The sequence below is a fragment of the Anarrhichthys ocellatus genome, unplaced genomic scaffold (genome assembly GCF_004355925.1).
Source record: "Anarrhichthys ocellatus isolate YVR2014 unplaced genomic scaffold, GSC_Weel_1.0 scaffold1, whole genome shotgun sequence".
NCBI classification, from domain to species: domain Eukaryota; kingdom Metazoa; phylum Chordata; class Actinopteri; order Perciformes; family Anarhichadidae; genus Anarrhichthys; species Anarrhichthys ocellatus.
This window is the reverse complement of record NW_022280031.1, coordinates 6,280,423-6,298,056: the sequence shown is the minus strand read 5'-3', so window position 1 is coordinate 6,298,056 and position 17,634 is coordinate 6,280,423. Positions and strand designations below refer to the sequence as shown.

At 42.4% G+C, this 17,634-nt stretch overlaps 5 protein-coding genes across 6 annotated transcripts in view; 3 read left to right on the top strand and 2 right to left on the bottom strand.

Moving 5' to 3' along the window:
* Nucleotides 1–77: 77 nt before the first annotated feature.
* LOC116376857 (transmembrane protein 240) lies at nt 78–2,355 on the top strand. Its single transcript, XM_031838384.1, has 3 exons — nt 78–469; nt 1,340–1,545; nt 2,246–2,355. Exons 1-3 carry the CDS (start codon nt 384–386, stop codon nt 2,353–2,355), a joined length of 402 nt encoding a protein of 133 aa, XP_031694244.1. The 5' UTR covers nt 78–383.
* Nucleotides 2,356–3,142: 787 nt separating this feature from the next.
* atad3 (ATPase family AAA domain containing 3) lies at nt 3,143–8,746 on the bottom strand. Its single transcript, XM_031874741.1, has 16 exons — nt 8,434–8,746; nt 7,877–7,953; nt 7,046–7,147; nt 6,873–6,932; nt 6,720–6,789; nt 6,459–6,624; nt 6,106–6,175; nt 5,471–5,626; nt 5,321–5,377; nt 5,119–5,244; nt 4,896–5,020; nt 4,744–4,795; nt 4,581–4,651; nt 4,291–4,458; nt 4,052–4,160; nt 3,143–3,906 (listed from the first exon to the last, which is right to left on the bottom strand). Exons 1-16 carry the CDS (start codon nt 8,624–8,626, stop codon nt 3,445–3,447), a joined length of 2,064 nt encoding a protein of 687 aa, XP_031730601.1. The 5' UTR covers nt 8,627–8,746; the 3' UTR covers nt 3,143–3,444.
* Nucleotides 8,747–8,991: 245 nt separating this feature from the next.
* mrpl20 (mitochondrial ribosomal protein L20) lies at nt 8,992–11,907 on the bottom strand. Its single transcript, XM_031838276.1, has 4 exons — nt 11,649–11,907; nt 11,320–11,430; nt 10,721–10,798; nt 8,992–10,621 (listed from the first exon to the last, which is right to left on the bottom strand). Exons 1-4 carry the CDS (start codon nt 11,733–11,735, stop codon nt 10,448–10,450), a joined length of 450 nt encoding a protein of 149 aa, XP_031694136.1. The 5' UTR covers nt 11,736–11,907; the 3' UTR covers nt 8,992–10,447.
* A 272-nt stretch (nt 11,908–12,179) lies between these two features.
* sdhb (succinate dehydrogenase complex, subunit B, iron sulfur (Ip)) lies at nt 12,180–16,001 on the top strand. Its single transcript, XM_031878329.1, has 8 exons — nt 12,180–12,285; nt 12,983–13,116; nt 13,739–13,824; nt 14,205–14,341; nt 14,761–14,877; nt 14,978–15,079; nt 15,179–15,301; nt 15,439–16,001. Exons 1-8 carry the CDS (start codon nt 12,214–12,216, stop codon nt 15,514–15,516), a joined length of 849 nt encoding a protein of 282 aa, XP_031734189.1. The 5' UTR covers nt 12,180–12,213; the 3' UTR covers nt 15,517–16,001.
* Nucleotides 16,002–16,941: 940 nt separating this feature from the next.
* Nucleotides 16,942–17,634, top strand: part of mfap2 (microfibril associated protein 2) — a 5,483-nt gene continuing 4,790 nt past the window's right edge. For both annotated transcript variants that reach the window (XM_031879923.1, XM_031879758.1), the window contains exon 1: nt 16,942–17,029. The gene's annotated coding sequence lies outside the window, so the exon portion shown is untranslated. The remainder of the gene's footprint in view (nt 17,030–17,634) is intronic.

The window sequence follows — 17,634 nt, the reverse complement described above, 5'->3', positions numbered from 1 at the left end:
ACGCTAAAAATAAATAATGTACATAAGTATAACGTTAAATGTAAGGTTTATCTTAGGCGTTGTCAGATATAATGGGGCTTTGTCTTAACTTAAACTATCCTGAAACATTTCATTAGTAACGTTAAGCGACTGTTGGTTAGAAAAAAGTAACCATGACAAGTCATTTCGTTTATTACGACGTGTTGAGGCCTGTGACTGGTTAACATCACCGACTCTCCGGTGGTGCTGAGAGCTGTAGGACTGAAGGACACGCGATGAGAGCAGTTATATCATTTATCTAAACGTGTCTTCTCCACACAGTCCTTTAATTAGTCGTCTACAGTGTCTGGGTGTGCAGCGTCGTGCTACTTTTGATTTCTTCCAGACAGACGTTTCTGACGGACATGAACGCGCTTTTTGACCGCTTTCACAACTTTATCTTACCGTTAGTGCGAGGGGAGGACGGCGTGTGCGCGTGCACCTGCGGGAGGTAAAGTACAATCCAGCTGTTACTGCACGAGACCTGATGTTGTGTTGTGGTAAAGGGAAACAAACTCCACGCTCATCTTCCTCAACTTTATTTGATGGCTGCTGTTGAGTTGCTGTTAATCTGACTGGACAGTGAGCTCCAAACAGGCTCAATAAGCCTGAATTCACCCAGCGTTCATGACTCCTCGTCATGAACCCCGGGTGTTTCTGTCATGGCTTTCCGCTCAGAATATCACTTCTCAGTGAGTAACTCTCTGTCTGTGTGAGTAAGAGCTGTTCGGACTGTGTGCTGCTGATGCAGACGGATTGGAGCACGTATCTTCAGGTGATGCCTGTGGTTCTAACCCGGGGCCTGTCAAACCCCTGTTGTCTGGGGTTGTCAGCAATCTGCTGCTGTTACAAACACTGTAATGGAGTTGTTCTTACATTGTGCCAATATGGTGATAAACCTGCACTTAGAGATGCACTATTAATGATATTATAGACACTCAGTTTTTTGATTTTTGTATTCCTAATATTTGTAAGACTGTGGAATTTATATATATATATATATATGAAAGGTCAGATCAGTAATTTAATTGACCACATGGATCAGGGTGGCTTAACACCTCTGCTAATCTGTGTTATTATACAACACATGTAGTTATTATATCTCTTTCTTAAGCTCATAAAACTCATGTAAAATGTATCTGATTAAAAATACATTATTACGCAAACAACGCTGTTTTTGTTAAATTCTGAATATTTGACTGTTTTTCTATTGAAACTACAAATAGACTAAAGGGGTGTGAATATATTAGATTTTGGTATATGTCTTTCATCATGGGTTTATCTTTGTCTCTACTGTGCTAATCTTCCCACTCTGTTGCAGGCATCACGTATATCATGTCATTTCATATAATGGGGCCCAGTCCATGGACTCCAGAGAAAACTCCGTTTTAAGTGACAACATGACGTGGCAGGAGATGAACGTGATAGTCGGACTGCTCTTGGGCCTCTGCATCAGCTTGTTCTTGCAGTGGCTGGAAAGGATTTGGCACTCACGGCTCAAATATGAGAGAGAAAACCAAATGAATGGTGAGTAAAGTCAAATGAAACTAAACTTGCATATGGGGAAAGCTTAGGGGTTTCCAAAGAAAGGAACTTTGCAGTGATTTACAGTACATAATACCTTTATATATTTAACATTCTTGTAAGTGAAAGTTTCCAGCCTGACATGATGTCACAGCAATCATACTTTGCTGTACAGAAAAGGTTGTGTTTGTGGCCTGTGATGTATGGAAAGGAGAATTCAAAGAAGAAAACCTTGCCCTAATTTTTCCAAAAATGATTTTACATAACCTTAACCCATTCTGGGATACACGGCTTATCTCTTCCACGGCTTATCGTGAGGACTCTGTCCTCAAAGGAAACAGTGAAATTTTAATCAAATAAGTTCCACATCATCAGTTACAGATTGGACACCACAGTTAAAACCTTTCATCCGTTTTGTGTTGGGTAAAAGAAGGTGTCATTGACAGACCAGGTGCAAAATAAATGGCCTCTTAAGTGCCTTCTTTTCCCTCCCATTCATCTCTTCTTGTAATAATAGCTTGTCTGAGTAGTTAAATAATCACTTTCCTCACTCATCGTAATTAGATGTTTTTTCTCCTTTAACTACCATTCCGATTTTTCACTACCTCCACTAAATTCATGTAATGTATCCCTCCTCCTTGCACACACAGAAACACACATTTAGGAGCCTTTCATCAGCCCAGTTTCCCCTCTTTCTTTCCAGGTGTGGGTTTCTGGTCATGGATGCCCAAATTCAGTAACACAAAGGAGTTGGTTACACACGGAGGACTCCAGGGGGAACATGCTGCACATCAATTAAGATGTGTACCATAATGTTAATGACACATAAAGATGAAATGAGGAATAAATTCAATAGTTACAGAGTGTGGTGTTGTTTTTTAAATAACCAAATAGTCTTTGAAGGTCTGATTGAGTCCAAATATTCTTAGTTTTTGATATTTGTTGGCCGTTTTGTGATTTTAAGAATGAAGTATTAGTATCGAAGCAGAACCACAGATTCTTTTCTTTGTCTTCTTTGACCTCCACTGCATTCCACTTCACGGTTTTTCATTGAAGGAGTATTACTTCTAGCAATTAATTGCTTTTCAAGCTGAGTTAAACTACAAATTGTTTGGTTATGTGTGAGAACTTGAACATAGTACATGTGTACATGCAGGCATCCTATAATGTCATATAGAGCTTTATCATGGAGCCTATTTAAAACCAAGGACAGCTTCATGCCCTTGACTTTGCAGAAGAAGCTTCCTGAAGCCCTCGACCATTACTGTGAAATATGGAAACCCATATGGTATAACCATATATGATTTTCTATAGGACCTCTTCCAATTGTAACCCCTCCTCTCTGCTTGCACCTCTACCGTTATGTATTTTGCTGCAATAACCTGTCTTTCAAAACCGTACATACATATTTATAATGCTTGACTATGTCATTGCGAGGATTTTAAAAATGGTTTTGTAGGGTTATACTAATAGAGGCACTGACTCTTCAAATGTGACTTATCTTCACTGTCGGTTGATTATTCAAGCATCTTAAACTCAAATCCAAGCCACAGCTTGTATCATATAAAGCAACTGTATTCTACAAACATCAGAACTTCTGCTGTTTATAAAAACACAAATCCATTTAATCATTTCAACAGAGACACACTGTGCACAACACTTACATACTGTCATTACAGACACACATTCTGTAAAGTACACTTTTACAATGTATACATTAGTAGAATCAAAGAGTCTCAGGCGTCATTTGTGTTTTGTTAAGTTAATTGATTATCTGCCCCCGACCTGCTGAACTCATCCTCCGTCACAGACGGTCCAACAGTCTTTCAGATATAATCTACCAGACTAGTTAAAGAGGCAGGACACTAATCTTTCTAATGCAGGCCACTCTGCATCTACAGCTTAAACTGGAGTTCCATCCTTAGGAGGAGAAGATCCAGTTTTGTCTTCCTTTTCCATCTTGCCGTCGCTGTCAGTGGGGGCAGCAGGCTGGGCTAAACTCTCCGTTGCTTTGGCAGCATCTTCCCAGTCCTGTCCAGCTGCGGTGGCACTTTTGCCTTCTGCTGACTGGTCATTGATGTCTGAAGGAGGTGGTGTATTTTCACCTTCTTGTTTTGTTTCCACCTCGAGGACTGGGGCGATCACCTGCTGTGCCTCAGGTGCCTCACTGAGGGGCAGAGTGAAGCCCATTTTGCCTCCACTGACTGTCGCTCCAGCTGGGGGAGGAGTAAGGGTCTTGGCCTGAGCCTCCACATCTCCATGCAGCCAGTCCATCTTCTGAATGTGTTGCTTGACAGCGTCATCAACCCGAGCATCAATCATAGCCTCCGTCAGGACGCCATCTTCAGAGGAATATGCTGCCGCCTACAAGAGAACAAGAGTCAACACATCTGTTCCATACATTGATTTAAATCACGAAGATGAAAATCTTGTAGTAAAGAATTGTGAAATTAAGATTGACAGTGCATTTTTTACTGCTATGGATTCACAAAGACTACAGGGAACGTACCTGCCAGGCCACACCCAGCTTAGAGATCTCTCTTCCTGACATGCCTCCTGTCCGCTTTGCTATCTCAGAGCACTTCTGACCATAGTCGAACTGTGCCAGCTTCATCCTCCTGCACACAAACAGATCGATTAGTAAATGATTTTACCACAGTTTAGCTAGCCTGAATGCAATTTGATTCTATGCATCCCTAGTGTGCAGTGGTCTATCTGAACAGCTGTGTTTCTGAAGATTGTACTCACTGCCTCCCTCCTGTGGCAGGCTCCAGCACATATTTGTCAAAGTACAACCGCACCAGCCTCTCCCTCTCATCAGGACCAGGCAGAGCAAAGTTCACTATTTCGTCTATGCGGTCGTTTATGGCCCAGTCAAACTGCTCTGGTTGGTTACTGGCCAACACCAGCATGAACCTGACAGAAAAACACAGAAATCAAGCAGCTTAGAGACGTAGGCGAGGTTTTATAGGTAAAAATGAAGTGAAGTGTAACACACATTTAAGGTTTAATTTGTACAAATGTAAATATTATTTTACTTGCTGCTCTGCTCTCCAGTACGATACAAGAATGCATTCAAAGTGGCTCTCAGGTCCTCACTGATCTTCTCCTACAAAAGAACAAGAGCAAAGACGTCATGTTAAGAGGAGTTTAAAGGGTAGGAAACATGGTTTCTGGAAAATGAAATGCATGCAGACTTACAGTGGATCTCTTGCGAAGGAACGCATCAGCTTCGTCAACAAACAGAAGAAGTCTGTAACAGGATAAAAACACACCATAACCTTTATCTCTCGATATCATATCTGAACAGTATTGCGGTTTGTATATCTGTAAGTTAATAATAAGTAGCCTACCCGCGCCGACTTGTGCCCGCCCAGTCAAACACTTTGTGCATGGCTGTCACACCGTCACGGCCCATTGGAGCCACGTCACCACCAGTCATTATTGCATAGTCCATCCCAGAATGCACGGCCAGCTTCTACTCGATAGAAAAATAAATGCCTCTCCGTTAGAAAAAGCATAATTTTCTGTATATGTGAATGTTTACATCAGTCATTGTTCAGTCCCCAGGTATACCTTAGCAAAGAGAGTTTTGCCCGTGCCTGGAGGGCCGTACATGAGGATGTTCCTGTAGAGGCCGTTGTTCTGCCTCGTGTTTCTTGTTGCAATGGCGATATCACGTACACGCTCTTCCAGGGAAGGCTAAGAGATAGAAAAATGCATTTATATGAAGCGGTTGTTGGCTTCATCCTCTGGGAAGACTTTGACGTCCACTTACACTGAGCACAACTCCCTCGAGGGCATCCTGAGGTTTGCTCTTCAGCCGCTTGGTCGTCTGAATAGTTTACAAAAAAAAAAAAAGGATAATTAGCATATTATAATCTGCACTTGACAAAATAAGCAAAAGGGTCAATTGCTAATTGGCTACCTTGATTGGATGCTTGATTGCTTCTGCGACGGTGAACCGGGACGTTTCCCGCACCAGTGACGGCTTCCCGAGCCGGGCCTCAATGTAACGTCCCGCCACCCCTGTGGCATTTCGGGCGGAATAAACTCCCACAGCTAGAAGCGTCAGTCCTGCCACCTGGTGGTGTGATGAAACAGTTACACAACAACCTCATACTGTATGCTGTGAGAATCATAAGAAACAACTGATTTCAGGTTTGCCCTCACCGACAGTCCAAACATTTAAATGGAAATATATGGTTACTCTTTGTCTATATAGGACGTCATCAATGGTGTAATACTAGCACATGTAAATATGTTTACAAAAAAAGGATTTTTTTATTATATACCATTCGGCTTTTAACAGAATTTGTGAGCCTTAAAAGATCTAATGTGTTAAAATGAAAACCATCTTTATGAATAGAAAGGCTTCGGTCAGTGTAAACTACAGGCATCTGTAAATATTGTGTTCTTTTATACCTAATTGACTTGTATTTTGTAGAAGAGATATTTCGGAGAAATCATTTAGTTGCATTTAGTCCTTCCATCAGCTATAAAATGTATGTATGTATTTATTCCATTCACTAAAGTGATTGCTGATGGAAAGAGAAGCCTCACCGTGGCGGTCACTTTGTCCCAGTCTGACACAAAGGCCCTGAATCCTTCTCCAAACACAGCACCTGCAGTCCTAAAAGCAACCATACGTCAACTGTCAGCATGTCTTTTGGGCATTTACAACATGGAACTGTCCAATAATCATTTACTTAAACAGAACCGATACCTTCTAGAATAAGATGAGATAAAACTATATTTATACTGAGTGAAATTGCTGTTAAATACTAACAAAAACTCCCTTCACACCTTTAGATTCAACTAGTTGCAACAGTTCATTGCATGATCAAGAACCATCATTACACTTTATCTAATCGCCATCATGACAACTAGAGTGTGAAATGTCAGTGCGTCTTTACTTGATGGACTCCAGGACGGTCTGTCTGTGTTCTGCAGCCTTCAGACGGATCTGCTCGCGGATTAGATCGGCGTTCTCTCGCTCCACGCGGGCTCGTGCTTTAGTCTCGGCCTCTATACGCAGGAGCTCATTCTTGTGCCTCAGATCCATCTCGTGGTTTATCGTCGCTATAAAAACCCACGACACATAAACAAGTACATGTAAACCACCGCTCAACGTCTTCAAAAGCTTCTACAAGACTGTCAGTGGTGAAGTCTGGTACATTTCCTCATGGCCTCCTGTTTCTGTACAGACTCCTCCTGTTTGCGAAGGTTGTCCTCGTTCAGTGCTTGCTATTGAAAGAAAGGGAAAAGAATGTCGGTACTGCGTCTCATTCTAATGCAGTTCATTCTTGACATTTAGGAGATGACCTCACCTGTTGCCTTAGTTGGTCCTCATATCGCTGTCTGGCCAGTTTATCTTGAAACTGAGCTCTCTGTAACGAGGCAGAGAACAACCAGCTGTAACCGTACAACTCAAAATGTTCCAGTTCATTGCTGCAGCATGCTTACAATTATTCTTAAAATACTAATAATTTTCTGTTCTCACCGCTTGATGCTGCTTGGTCTCCTCGTTAACAGTTTTCCTCCTCTCGTCCGCATGGATTCGTATCTGGTCGCCTTTGAGCTGCTCAACGGCTGCTTCGTACTCCTGAGAGAGGCGCACAAAAGAATGACAAACATCTAATAAACCCGAGAGACACACTGGTGAACATTCAAATCCACTGCAACCGCAAGATCGACTGGGTTGTGCTGTGAAAGTCTTTAAAAAGATAGAAGTATAAACGCATCATCAACAATCACGAGAAGTGATCTCTGACTTGGGAAATCAAAATGTGTCTGGTTTTATCTAGATGCAGAACAAAGATAAAGCTCCAACTGATATGCATTTGACCCAGTAAATAATGTGCAATATTTTCTACTTTTTCTACTCGCCGTTTGCTCAAATGTTTAACTTCGACACGATAAACTAAAATTTAAAAACTGGCGAATATTTCTCATACTCGACTGGCTGTGTCGCTGACAATTCTGATGTTCAAACTGCAGCACAGACTAAAAATAGAGATTGGAAGTATTCACACTCAACTCTACTACATCTCTCAGCTCCATTATTTACACATACGTTACATACATGGAATATGACCTCTGCATTGACCCCTTCCCAAGTGTCTTCAGGAGCAGTGGAGCTGCTATAAACCACCCGGGGAGCAACTTGGGATTCAGTGTCTCGGATTAAGGACACTTGGAAATGGGGACAGTGTACCCCCTGAGCCACAGCCGCCGGAAGCAACATATTATTTTTATTAATGGAAACTAAAACTGGCAAAATCAACTTAATTCTCTGGAAAATCACCGACGTCCTGCAGCTGATTTACTGTACCTTCATTTTGCTCTGATGCTCCATCTGGGTGGTCTGCTCCTGCATCCGAGACAAATCCAGAGCCTCTTTGGCATGTCCTGGATAGTGAGGAGAGGCAACAACTCAGGACTGAACGATGGCTTGATTGATCAGTGATCAATGTACCATGATGGTGTGCCTCTGAATCATGACTCCCTTTCATACTTTAACAGATAAATGTTTCATCATGAACACAGAACCAGAGAGAAACACTTGGTGAACCACTACATGCACGTGGAACAAGTGGAATTTGTGTTTTGCAAGCCAGATTGCAAGGTGGTGACCTTTGAACCCACTCTAGTAGTTTGAAAGGTGAGAGCAGCACAGGGTCGATCTCATAGGCCACCAGCAGCTTCACGAAGGTGACATGCATGTGGAAATGTACAGATTCTGTGGGCCTCATTATTTCAGCTGTAACATCACTGGAGCGACCACCACCCTGAGCCAGAGAGGAGCTGGACGCTGGAGCAGCATGACTACAACCTAGTTATAATCAGGAGGAAGCTCCATTGAGCTACAAGGCTCTGCAGAACACTTACGGGACTTATCGAGCTCCTTGGCCGCATGAGCAGCTCGCTCCAGCCCGGTGGGATCGAAGTTGCTCCATTTGTCCTTGGGTTTATCTCCGCCGCCGCTGGAGCCCCCGGCCGGCGGCGGAGGTGGTGGAGGCGGAACCGGGAGACCAGGAGGCACCTCGGGCTGCCCCTTGTTCAGGCCGAACAGCCACGACATTTTGACGTGAATAAATAAAGCACAGTTTAGGCGGTTCTGTGAGGAGCAAAGGCTGGCAGTTGCTCCAGAGCTGTCACCGCACTTCCTCTACACGCGTTTCATGCCGCAACCTTCTGCGCAGGCGCGACAGCGAGAACGGATTGGTTTGAATAACTGCATCGACGATTGGCTGGTGACAAGTACTTCTTCTTCCTATTGGCTGTACAAAAACCGTCTTCAGTAGAGGTCATTGATGTAGTCCCACCCAAAATTGATACGGTAGCCGCAGAGGGTCACGAGGCGTACAATTTAAAGGAAAGCCATTTTTCTTTTGGTTGCATCAGACTGGTTCTGGTTTAGTAAGTCATAGGTCATTGGTGGTGTGATGTTTGCTTTGTACTAAAGTGAGCATTCATCGGGAGTATATGTTAGGATCGGGGGAATGTTTAGAGTGGTGCTTCTCATAAAGCTCTGGTTTATTGAATAAAGATGATTATGTCTTCATGTTCTCTAATAGTTTGATTCTATGCATAGTGTGTGTGATCATGGTTATACAAAAATAGAACATTTGTAGGGACATAACAGCCAACATAAGGACTACAAATGACCAGTCCAGAATAAGATATCTCTCAAAACCACACCCGTAACATGTTTGAAGTGAATTAAGACTGAACGACAAAGATATATATCAAAATGTTTAATGAACTAAACATTCAGAGGATAACATCACCACAATAAATGGTAAAATATATATTTACACAGATACACAACTCATATGAAAAAGCTTGGGGTCAGTCTTCTGCCCAACCTCCTGAAAACTCACAATCTGCATGAAATCATAATTTAACAAAAGGTTGCATATGCGAAACACAAGGAGGTTTGTGTAAATAAATAATCACTTCCTGTATTATGATACTGGAGGTAATCAGGACAGCTGTCGTGGAGAATTATGTAGGCATCGCTGGGAAAGTCTGGCACACATGATGGAGGTGTTGGGTTGAAATCCGTGAATGGAGCAGAAGCAGGGCTGTCTGTGGACAAACTATTGCTATTCTGTTTAATGTCAGGTGCTATCATGGATTATTATTATATCTTTATTATGACATAAGAGTGCACAATTTCAAAAATACCATTGAATTTACTCTTAACTTAACTTGAAATGGGTCACCTGAAAATAAATTACAACTATATTCAGGAGTTGTCCAATATCAGTATTGTTAGCAAGGGCCCTAATAGAAGGAAAAGGCATTTACAATTGTCAGATCTGTTTTCAGGGATGCACTGCTTTAGGACAACACAATAGCAGCATGGGTGCAGGGTAGCATAGTGAGTGGAGAAGCCGCATTTCAAAAGGTCAGGGATCAAGGAACTTCAACATTAATCATCCGTCCTGCTGGAGTGTCCTCGAGCAACATAGCGCATCCTTTTCTTCTTCAGGGATGCTGCTCTGTAGACAATTCTGTTTCAAATCTACCTAACAAGGATATTTTACATCTTTGTGGGGCTAACCCATGTGAGAGTCCCATGTTGTATTATACACGGTGCAGGCAGAGACACAGATCTGGCATAATGTCATAGTCTTCTCTCATCAGTCTCATCATGTGACCAGACCCTGGGTCAGCTATGTGGGTCGTTGAGCATGCAGCCCTTCTGGTATTGTGATTAATGAAGTATCACAAAAATAAAACCATTTAAAGAAATGAGTCTGATATTATTATACGAGAATGACAACTGTAAAGCAAAGGGGGTGAGTGTGTGCCTGACTGACCATTTCATGAACAGCTCCACAATCCAACACCAGCATTCTTTTAACCACATAACTGGAAATCTGTAGCAAGTCATTTACTGTAGCAAAACAACACGGGAGAAGACACCAGAAGGCTCTTTGCCGTCGCCCACCGCTGCACGGAAGCCTTCCTGCTGCCGAGCCCGGGCCAGCTTTGCAAGCGAGAGGAATGACCGAGGTTCTGTGACCGCCAGATCACTGATCACACGTCGGTTGAGCTGAACGCTCGTCTGTTTGGAGGATACACGTCACATATAGACAGAGTGAACAACCAGCACAAAGAACGTGGACAGGACTGATGCAATACTGTAACATTCAGCACAACTGACCTTGGTGAGGTTGTGCATCAGGGCGGGATACTTCATGCCGTGCTCTCGTGATGCTGCTGCAATGCGTGTGATCCAGAGCTGAAGAAATAAGAGCACAACAAGTTATATTGATTACTTTGCTCAATTAAATACAATCATTATTTTTGTAAGAAGTCAACATGCCCATTCTGTGAACAATGAATACACCCTTCTGCAACTGGGATTGGAAGGACAGCTAACTTTTAATAAGTGCTGGAACAGACTGGAGGCATGTGACCCTCAAAAATGAACCTAAGTCTACCTTACATCGCCAAACACAGGTTATGGTTTGGGAGTGAACATGAAGAGGTGAAAACATTAGCATTCCTTTAACGATTTAGAGTAACTTCAAATGTATTTTAGGGCACTAGTACACACGATCAGTAGCTAGACTATTACCACTCTTTGATAGGTTTCAGTTGTATTAAAATACAGCAAAGGGCTGCAAAACTGCTGCACAGTGACTGTCTACAGCATACACTGCCCAAAGACTCTTTACAAGTGAGGCATACTAATCATATGTGCCCGCCATGCGTCTGTTGTTGTAGTGGACATTTGTATGCGAGTTTAAAGAGTCTCACCGTCCTCATGTTGCGCTTCTTGAGCCTTCGAGCTGTGGTTGCGTAGACGAAAGCTCTCCTCACCGCCCGCACAGCCAGACTGTAGCAGCGGTTCTTTCTGCCTCTAAAGTGCTGTTGGAGGAGCCGACATAAACACAATGACCATCATTATGATGTCAATATTAGATTCTAACCGAATCAAACAGCAAAGGTCATTTCTACACAACCGACATATATAAAATATTCAAACAATGATTCTGATTTAATTACCACACAGACTACAACATGGTACACATCACAACATGCAACAGCTTAGTACCTTCTCCTCCAGGAAATAGTCGTGTCCTTACCCGTGCATGTTTGAGAACGTCTTGAACTTTCCAATATCTGTCAGGTCCACGGCTCCTGATCCAACAAGACAGCGTCAGGAATACCATTGTCTGTTCTCCAGGTAAGCTACTTCAACACAGGATGCTTTCTAACAGAGTGGAAATACTATTTAAGTGACCTCAACCCAGCTCCACTTGTAAAGAGACTGTTAGTGAGCACAGTTTCCCATGCTGTAATACGACTGACAGAGGCGCACTAGGTTCGTTCGATTTAAAAACCCGGACATTTCGTGTATCTCTGCTCCGCCCGGGGTTTTGTTGAAAACACCCGCGTGCCGCGTCATAATTAAAACAAATGAATTATTGCAAATGTATGACTATGGGTTATTAAACAATGAAAGAGGAGTCGCGACCAAATTGTCACAAGCAAGTCAAACGAACTATTAAAAAACACGCTCTTCTTGTGCATATGTGAATCTAGAGGCGGAAGACGTCGGTCAACAAAACACGCGCTTCCATAAGAGTTGTGACGCAGCGCCCGGTGGCTGCTGGGATAGCAGGCGGTGGAGGTCAGAGAAACTCCAAAATGTCGGTTGGTGGTCTCACGTCCTTGAGCCGCTGTGGTGTGTTGGCGCTCCGCTCCCCCGCAGGACTGGTGGTATGTCGAAAGCCGTTTGAACAAATAAACAGTATCGATTAGCCGTTATTGTCAGTTACTGTTTGTGCCGTCGCTTTGCTCAGGGAACGTCATATCACAGCTGACGTTACAACAGGGCTCCGTCTATGCAATGTAGTCCAACTACTAGCTAATAATTAGCTAGCCCGTACTGTAGATACACTGACTCAACAGTAACATAACGAGTTAATGTCTTCTTTATTAGCCGGTGTGTGTTTAGCTTGAACTGTCACTTTAGACGATTCATATCCACGTCAACACAAAACATGGCAGGGTACGAGTTCAACTTGTAAATATGTTTCAGCTAAGTTCATTATAGAAAAGTTAACTTTATATAGTACCTGTTCGTTAACATAACTAATTAAAGTAAATCAGTCTGACATATTTTATGGACTGCATTCAATATAAACAGACAAACCATGTCACCGCAATGTGTCATAAGATGAACTGTGATTTCTGGTATCAGTAAATCATGATTTGAATGGAATGTTTTGTTCTTTAACGAACAAAAAACTGCTTTGTTATGTTTGAGTTACTAAACACCAGATGATCCACTGATATTTAGAGGATAAGAGTAAAGGTAGTCAAAGGAGCAGGTCGTGTTATTAGTGTCTAGTAGTGTGTGTGTGTGATGCAAACAAAATAATCATGTTTTCTCCCCCCTGGTCCCTGCTGTCAGGCGGTGCGGTGTGCCCAAACAGCAGCGGCTCCGGCAGCTCAACCCAGAGTAAAGAAGTTTCAGATATACAGATGGGATCCAGACACTCCAGGAGACAAACCCCGCATGCAGACCTATGACATCGACCTGAACACGTAGGTGTTTCAGCTTTTCCCCCTGCCATCAGAAAGCCCAGTACTGTATGTGCTGCATTGTGTAAATCTGCGTTCTCAGTCATTAGCTAGTAAGTCACAACAAGGTGTCCTGGTATCATAAATGATAGGAGAGGTGAAGCTGAATCCTTTATTATCTATTCTAAGACACCTTGGAGTGTGTTATTGCATGTATTCTATGGCCACTTGTTAAACAACTGGGGAGGTTGAGTTTAAAATGAATTGACACCCAGCATACAGTCACAAACAGGCAATTATCTGGGACCTTTGTGAATAGATTTTTTGTGTGGTGAAGAGGACTCCGATTGCTCTCTGATATCTCTTATAATGTATATTGCAGAATATGTCCCTTTTATTATCGCTGCTATTAGCTGATCGTGTTCACTTGCGCTGGTGGAGGCTTATCTCTTATTAAACAGAGGGCATGGTTAACAAACTGACAACAGCCTGAAGGTAGATTTAAATCCGGTGGCTCTGACAGCCAGTCCTCTTCCTTCATCTGTTCTCTACTCAGCTTAGGGACTCTTACCTCCTGTCTATACTGTCTATACAGCTGTAACCAAAACAGTCCAAAACTCTTGATTTGTTTTGTTTGTTTCTTTAGCTGTGGCCCGATGGTTCTTGACGCCCTGATCAAGATCAAAAATGAGATGGACTCCACTCTGACCTTCCGCCGCTCCTGCAGAGAAGGTCAGTAACTCGGAGGCTTTACAAATGAGCCGTTGGATGATAATATGATCATTAAATGTGGTCAATAATTATGTATGATTAGAAGTAGTAGTTGTAGTCAATTATTGGGTTAGAATTAACTTCGAAAAGTCTCAAATTTTTCAGTTTATGTTGGTGCAGCCTGCTTTATTTAAGGCAAAATACCAAGTGTGCTCTGTAGATTTATTTTCTTTTTCAGTGATTAATCGTTCATGCCTACCATTTGAAAGATAATGCCGCACCATCTTCTCTTTTTTCCACCAGAAAATAACAATCTACATTAACAAATATATGTCATTACACTCTGTGAGATTGTCTCGTCTCAGACATTAAAAGCTTTTACTGTTTTTGTTTGAATGCAGGTATTTGTGGATCCTGTGCAATGAACATTAATGGAGGAAACACACTTGCATGCCTCAACAAGATCGACACCAACGTTGGCAAGCCGACTAAGATTTACCCTCTTCCACATATGTATGTGGTCAAGGACCTGGTGCCTGTGAGTAAATATCCACCACAACATGAACGGACCAGCGCTAACTGAACAGATTCTACTCCACTAGTTTTACCAAATGTAGCCAAAACATGCCAATAGATAGGATAAACATTTCATTTAATCATTTGTTGTCTCTGTATTTTTCTGGAAAATATATACATGATCTATTTGGTGTATATGCAACAACTGCAAGTGTTTATGTTGCTGCTTAGATTAAAATAATCATTTTGATTTAAAGACTCAAGGGTAAAGGTCCACATGCTAAATGTGACATATTACTGAATATTACATTGATATCAGGTTGACACTTTCCACTTCTTCTTTGTTGATGTATTGTTTTGTGAACAAATTCAGTTTTAGGATTGTTTGCAGCAAGAAGTTTTATTCTGACATTTGAATGCTGACTGGTATTGTGTTTGCAGGACATGAGTAACTTCTATGCACAGTACAAGTCTATTGAGCCCTACCTGAAGAAGAAGGATGACTCAAACGAAGGGAAGGAGCAGTACCTGCAGACTGTGGAGGACAGACAGAAACTGGTACACCACTTTTTATTTTTTTATTTTGCTAAAACATTTTCCAGTGCTCCTCAAAAGTCACATGAAAATAAATGTCATTGCTTGCTTTTCTCCTGTGTAGGACGGGCTGTACGAATGTATCCTGTGCGCCTGCTGCAGTACGAGCTGCCCCAGCTACTGGTGGAACGGAGACAAGTACCTCGGGCCTGCTGTGCTGATGCAGGTGTGTGTCTGAGCACCTGGACATTTAAATTCTGAGCCTGCATACAAAAAATAACCACACAGATGAAGCGTTCATGGCTCGCATCCTGTTGTCTCACAGGCGTATCGTTGGATGATCGACTCACGAGACGAATTCACAGAGGAGCGTCTGTCCAAGCTGCAGGATCCGTTCTCCCTCTACCGCTGCCACACCATCATGAACTGCACCAAGACCTGTCCCAAGGTAACCCGTCGGCACACATCTGCAGCCGGATGCAGGCCACCGCTCATGTATATCTCGTGCCATTCAAATACAGACGACGTGCTCTGTTTGTGCAGATTCTTACAGCTCTTTCCTCGTCTGTCTCGTCTTCCTCTTAGGGCCTGAACCCGGGGAAAGCGATAGCTGAGATCAAGAAGATGATGGCCACATACAAGAAGAAGGTGGCTGCCGTCTGAAACCTCAGTTGTCCTCTTGTACAACACTTCCCTCCATGATATTATTATATATCGATTTATAAAAATGCTTTTTGAGGTCTGAAGGGCCAGCGCACCAGTCAGCTCCACCACACACCACACACTGCAGACAGCTGTGATGAAGATGTGTGTGTGTGTGTGGTGGAAGGACTTGGTGTTCCATTAACGCACATGTACAGTATGAATGCATGAGACAGAGAGAGAGTGTGTGTGTCTTGAGTCTTACATGTACCATAAAGAGGTATTTATCTTCAATGCTACTGTGTCTATGTTTGTGTAATTGGGAGATGCGATTCTGCATATTAAAGTTAAAAGAGTTTCTTGTATGTAAACAATTCAACACTGAGCTTGTTGCTTTTCCAGGTTAGTGGTTGCTTCAAAGACATACAGTGTATATTTTCCTTCAGATCTTCCAACATACCAACAGCAGTCTTTTTGATTTGATTGAAAATAAAAAGTTGAATGCCTCCAGTTGCTTTCCTTGGTTATTATTTGATGTCACTAATGTTGCGACACACTTCCACAGGGGTTAGCAGTTGGTGTCATTTCGATGTCTCTATTGTTCAGAGCCTCGGATGAGTTAAACCATCAGCAGTTTCATCACTGAGTTTAGTTGAAAGCTGATGTTTCTGTAAGAGACAGTGTTTCATCATGTTTTTATTTCAGGTTGGAAGTGTTCATTTAAAAATGTACATATCTTGTAGATGTTGGTGTCTCACAGGCAATACATCCCCCTGGACCTGAATTAAAAGAGTTTAAGAGCTGATTGACAGCAAAGATTTTAAAGCCCAAATGGATTTGAACACAATAAAAGCAACTCCTGTGCGATCTAATGCAAAAAATCTATAACAAATAGTGAATCTCATAACTAATATTTGTTAGGAAAGTTAGGACCCTTTTATCAATCTCATATCTGAAAACTGTTTAATGTTTATCTGCAGAAGTAACAACAAACTTCAATTTAATGATGGATTTAAAAAAAAAACATTTTGCTGGTGATATTGAAAAACCACGTTGGCTTGTGATGACATCTCACCCACGAATTATAAGAGTATCAAAGAAGACACAAATAATGAAAATAATGATCAAACCCACAATATAGAAACCAAAATAACGAATCATTATATATACTGATATATGTGATTTTCTGCTGTATTTAGATCTTGGCTCTTAATACAAATGGTGACATGTTAGTATTCACATTGATGACATGGTCACCTAGCCACCAGCCGATTTGGCCACGAGCAAGCATTTGGTCAGCTCATCGATACTTTTGATCCTGCAGCGTCGCAGCACCTGAAGGGTAGCAGGTCTCGGGATCACCCTGGTCTTGTTGCGGGTCGGTGCTGGGACTGGGGGATGGAGGCTGGGACTGGGACTGGACGGGGAGGAGACTACTGGTGCGGGGTGTAACAATGTGGCGCTGCGTGGTCCTCCTGCACTCACAGGACGCATGAGAGCTGAGGATAGCCGGAGCAAACTGAAGCAAAGTTGGGTAAGAAACTCTGAAAAAAAACTTTTAGTTAAGTTGAACCTACTTTTTTTGTTTATGTTTCATGCATGTGTGGGCTCTGGTTGTTCAGAAGACTTAACTTGAGTTGCATTTGTGCTGAAAATTACCGGGGAGAAAAATAAAGAGATGTGAGAAGATTGTGCACAGATTGCATGCAGCTAACAAACCACGTTTCAAGAAACATTAACGCATCCGCTCAGTCCGCATAATGCACACTATTCATAATTGTGCGATAATTAGCGTGTATGTTAATAGCTGTTGAGAGCTGACATGTGGTCCTGTGTTTTCACTGGAGAGAAGAAGGAGGAGGGACATCACGGCTCAGCCTGCAGCAATAGCACTACAATGGAGAGAGAGGTGCCAAGAGGAAAAACACAGAAATCAGTTGCTTCCAGAGGCTGGGGGTCGATGAGGGCACATGGGAAGATGATTTAGATTTCTGTTTATATGTTTATCATAGTTGCATAAAAACAATGTTCGTGAAATACATGACAGCAGGGCATCTGCTGTTGCTGTCCTCAGAAACTCTTACTATTGAGTGTGTGTGTGTGTGTGTGTGCGTGTGTGCGGGTGTGTGTGTGTGTGTG

Bases quoted from the DNA above. Each gene is read 5' to 3' on its own strand.
- LOC116376857 (XM_031838384.1), top strand. From the start codon at position 384: ATGAACGCGCTTTTTGACCGCTTTCACAACTTTATCTTACCGTTAGTG. The intron at 470-1,339 runs GTAAAGTACAAT...ACTCTGTTGCAG, and splicing joins TGCGCGTGCACCTGCGGGAG to GCATCACGTATATCATGTCA. The intron at 1,546-2,245 runs GTGAGTAAAGTC...CTTTCTTTCCAG, and splicing joins GAGAGAAAACCAAATGAATG to GTGTGGGTTTCTGGTCATGG.
- atad3 (XM_031874741.1), bottom strand. From the start codon at position 8,626: ATGTCGTGGCTGTTCGGCCTGAACAAGGGGCAGCCCGAGGTGCCTCCT. The intron at 7,148-7,876 runs GTACAGTAAATC...CGCCTCTCTCAG, and splicing joins AGCATCAGAGCAAAATGAAG to GAGTACGAAGCAGCCGTTGA. The intron at 4,161-4,290 runs GTGAGTACAATC...GTTTGTGTGCAG, and splicing joins CCTGCCACAGGAGGGAGGCA to GAGGATGAAGCTGGCACAGT.
- mrpl20 (XM_031838276.1), bottom strand. From the start codon at position 11,735: ATGGTATTCCTGACGCTGTCTTGTTGGATCAGGAGCCGTGGACCTGAC. The intron at 11,431-11,648 runs GTAAGGACACGA...CTCCTCCAACAG, and splicing joins ACGTTCTCAAACATGCACGG to CACTTTAGAGGCAGAAAGAA. The intron at 10,799-11,319 runs GTGAGACTCTTT...TTATTTCTTCAG, and splicing joins AGAAGCGCAACATGAGGACG to CTCTGGATCACACGCATTGC.
- sdhb (XM_031878329.1), top strand. From the start codon at position 12,214: ATGTCGGTTGGTGGTCTCACGTCCTTGAGCCGCTGTGGTGTGTTGGCG. The intron at 12,286-12,982 runs GTATGTCGAAAG...CCCTGCTGTCAG, and splicing joins GCTCCCCCGCAGGACTGGTG to GCGGTGCGGTGTGCCCAAAC. The intron at 14,878-14,977 runs GTACACCACTTT...TCTCCTGTGTAG, and splicing joins TGGAGGACAGACAGAAACTG to GACGGGCTGTACGAATGTAT.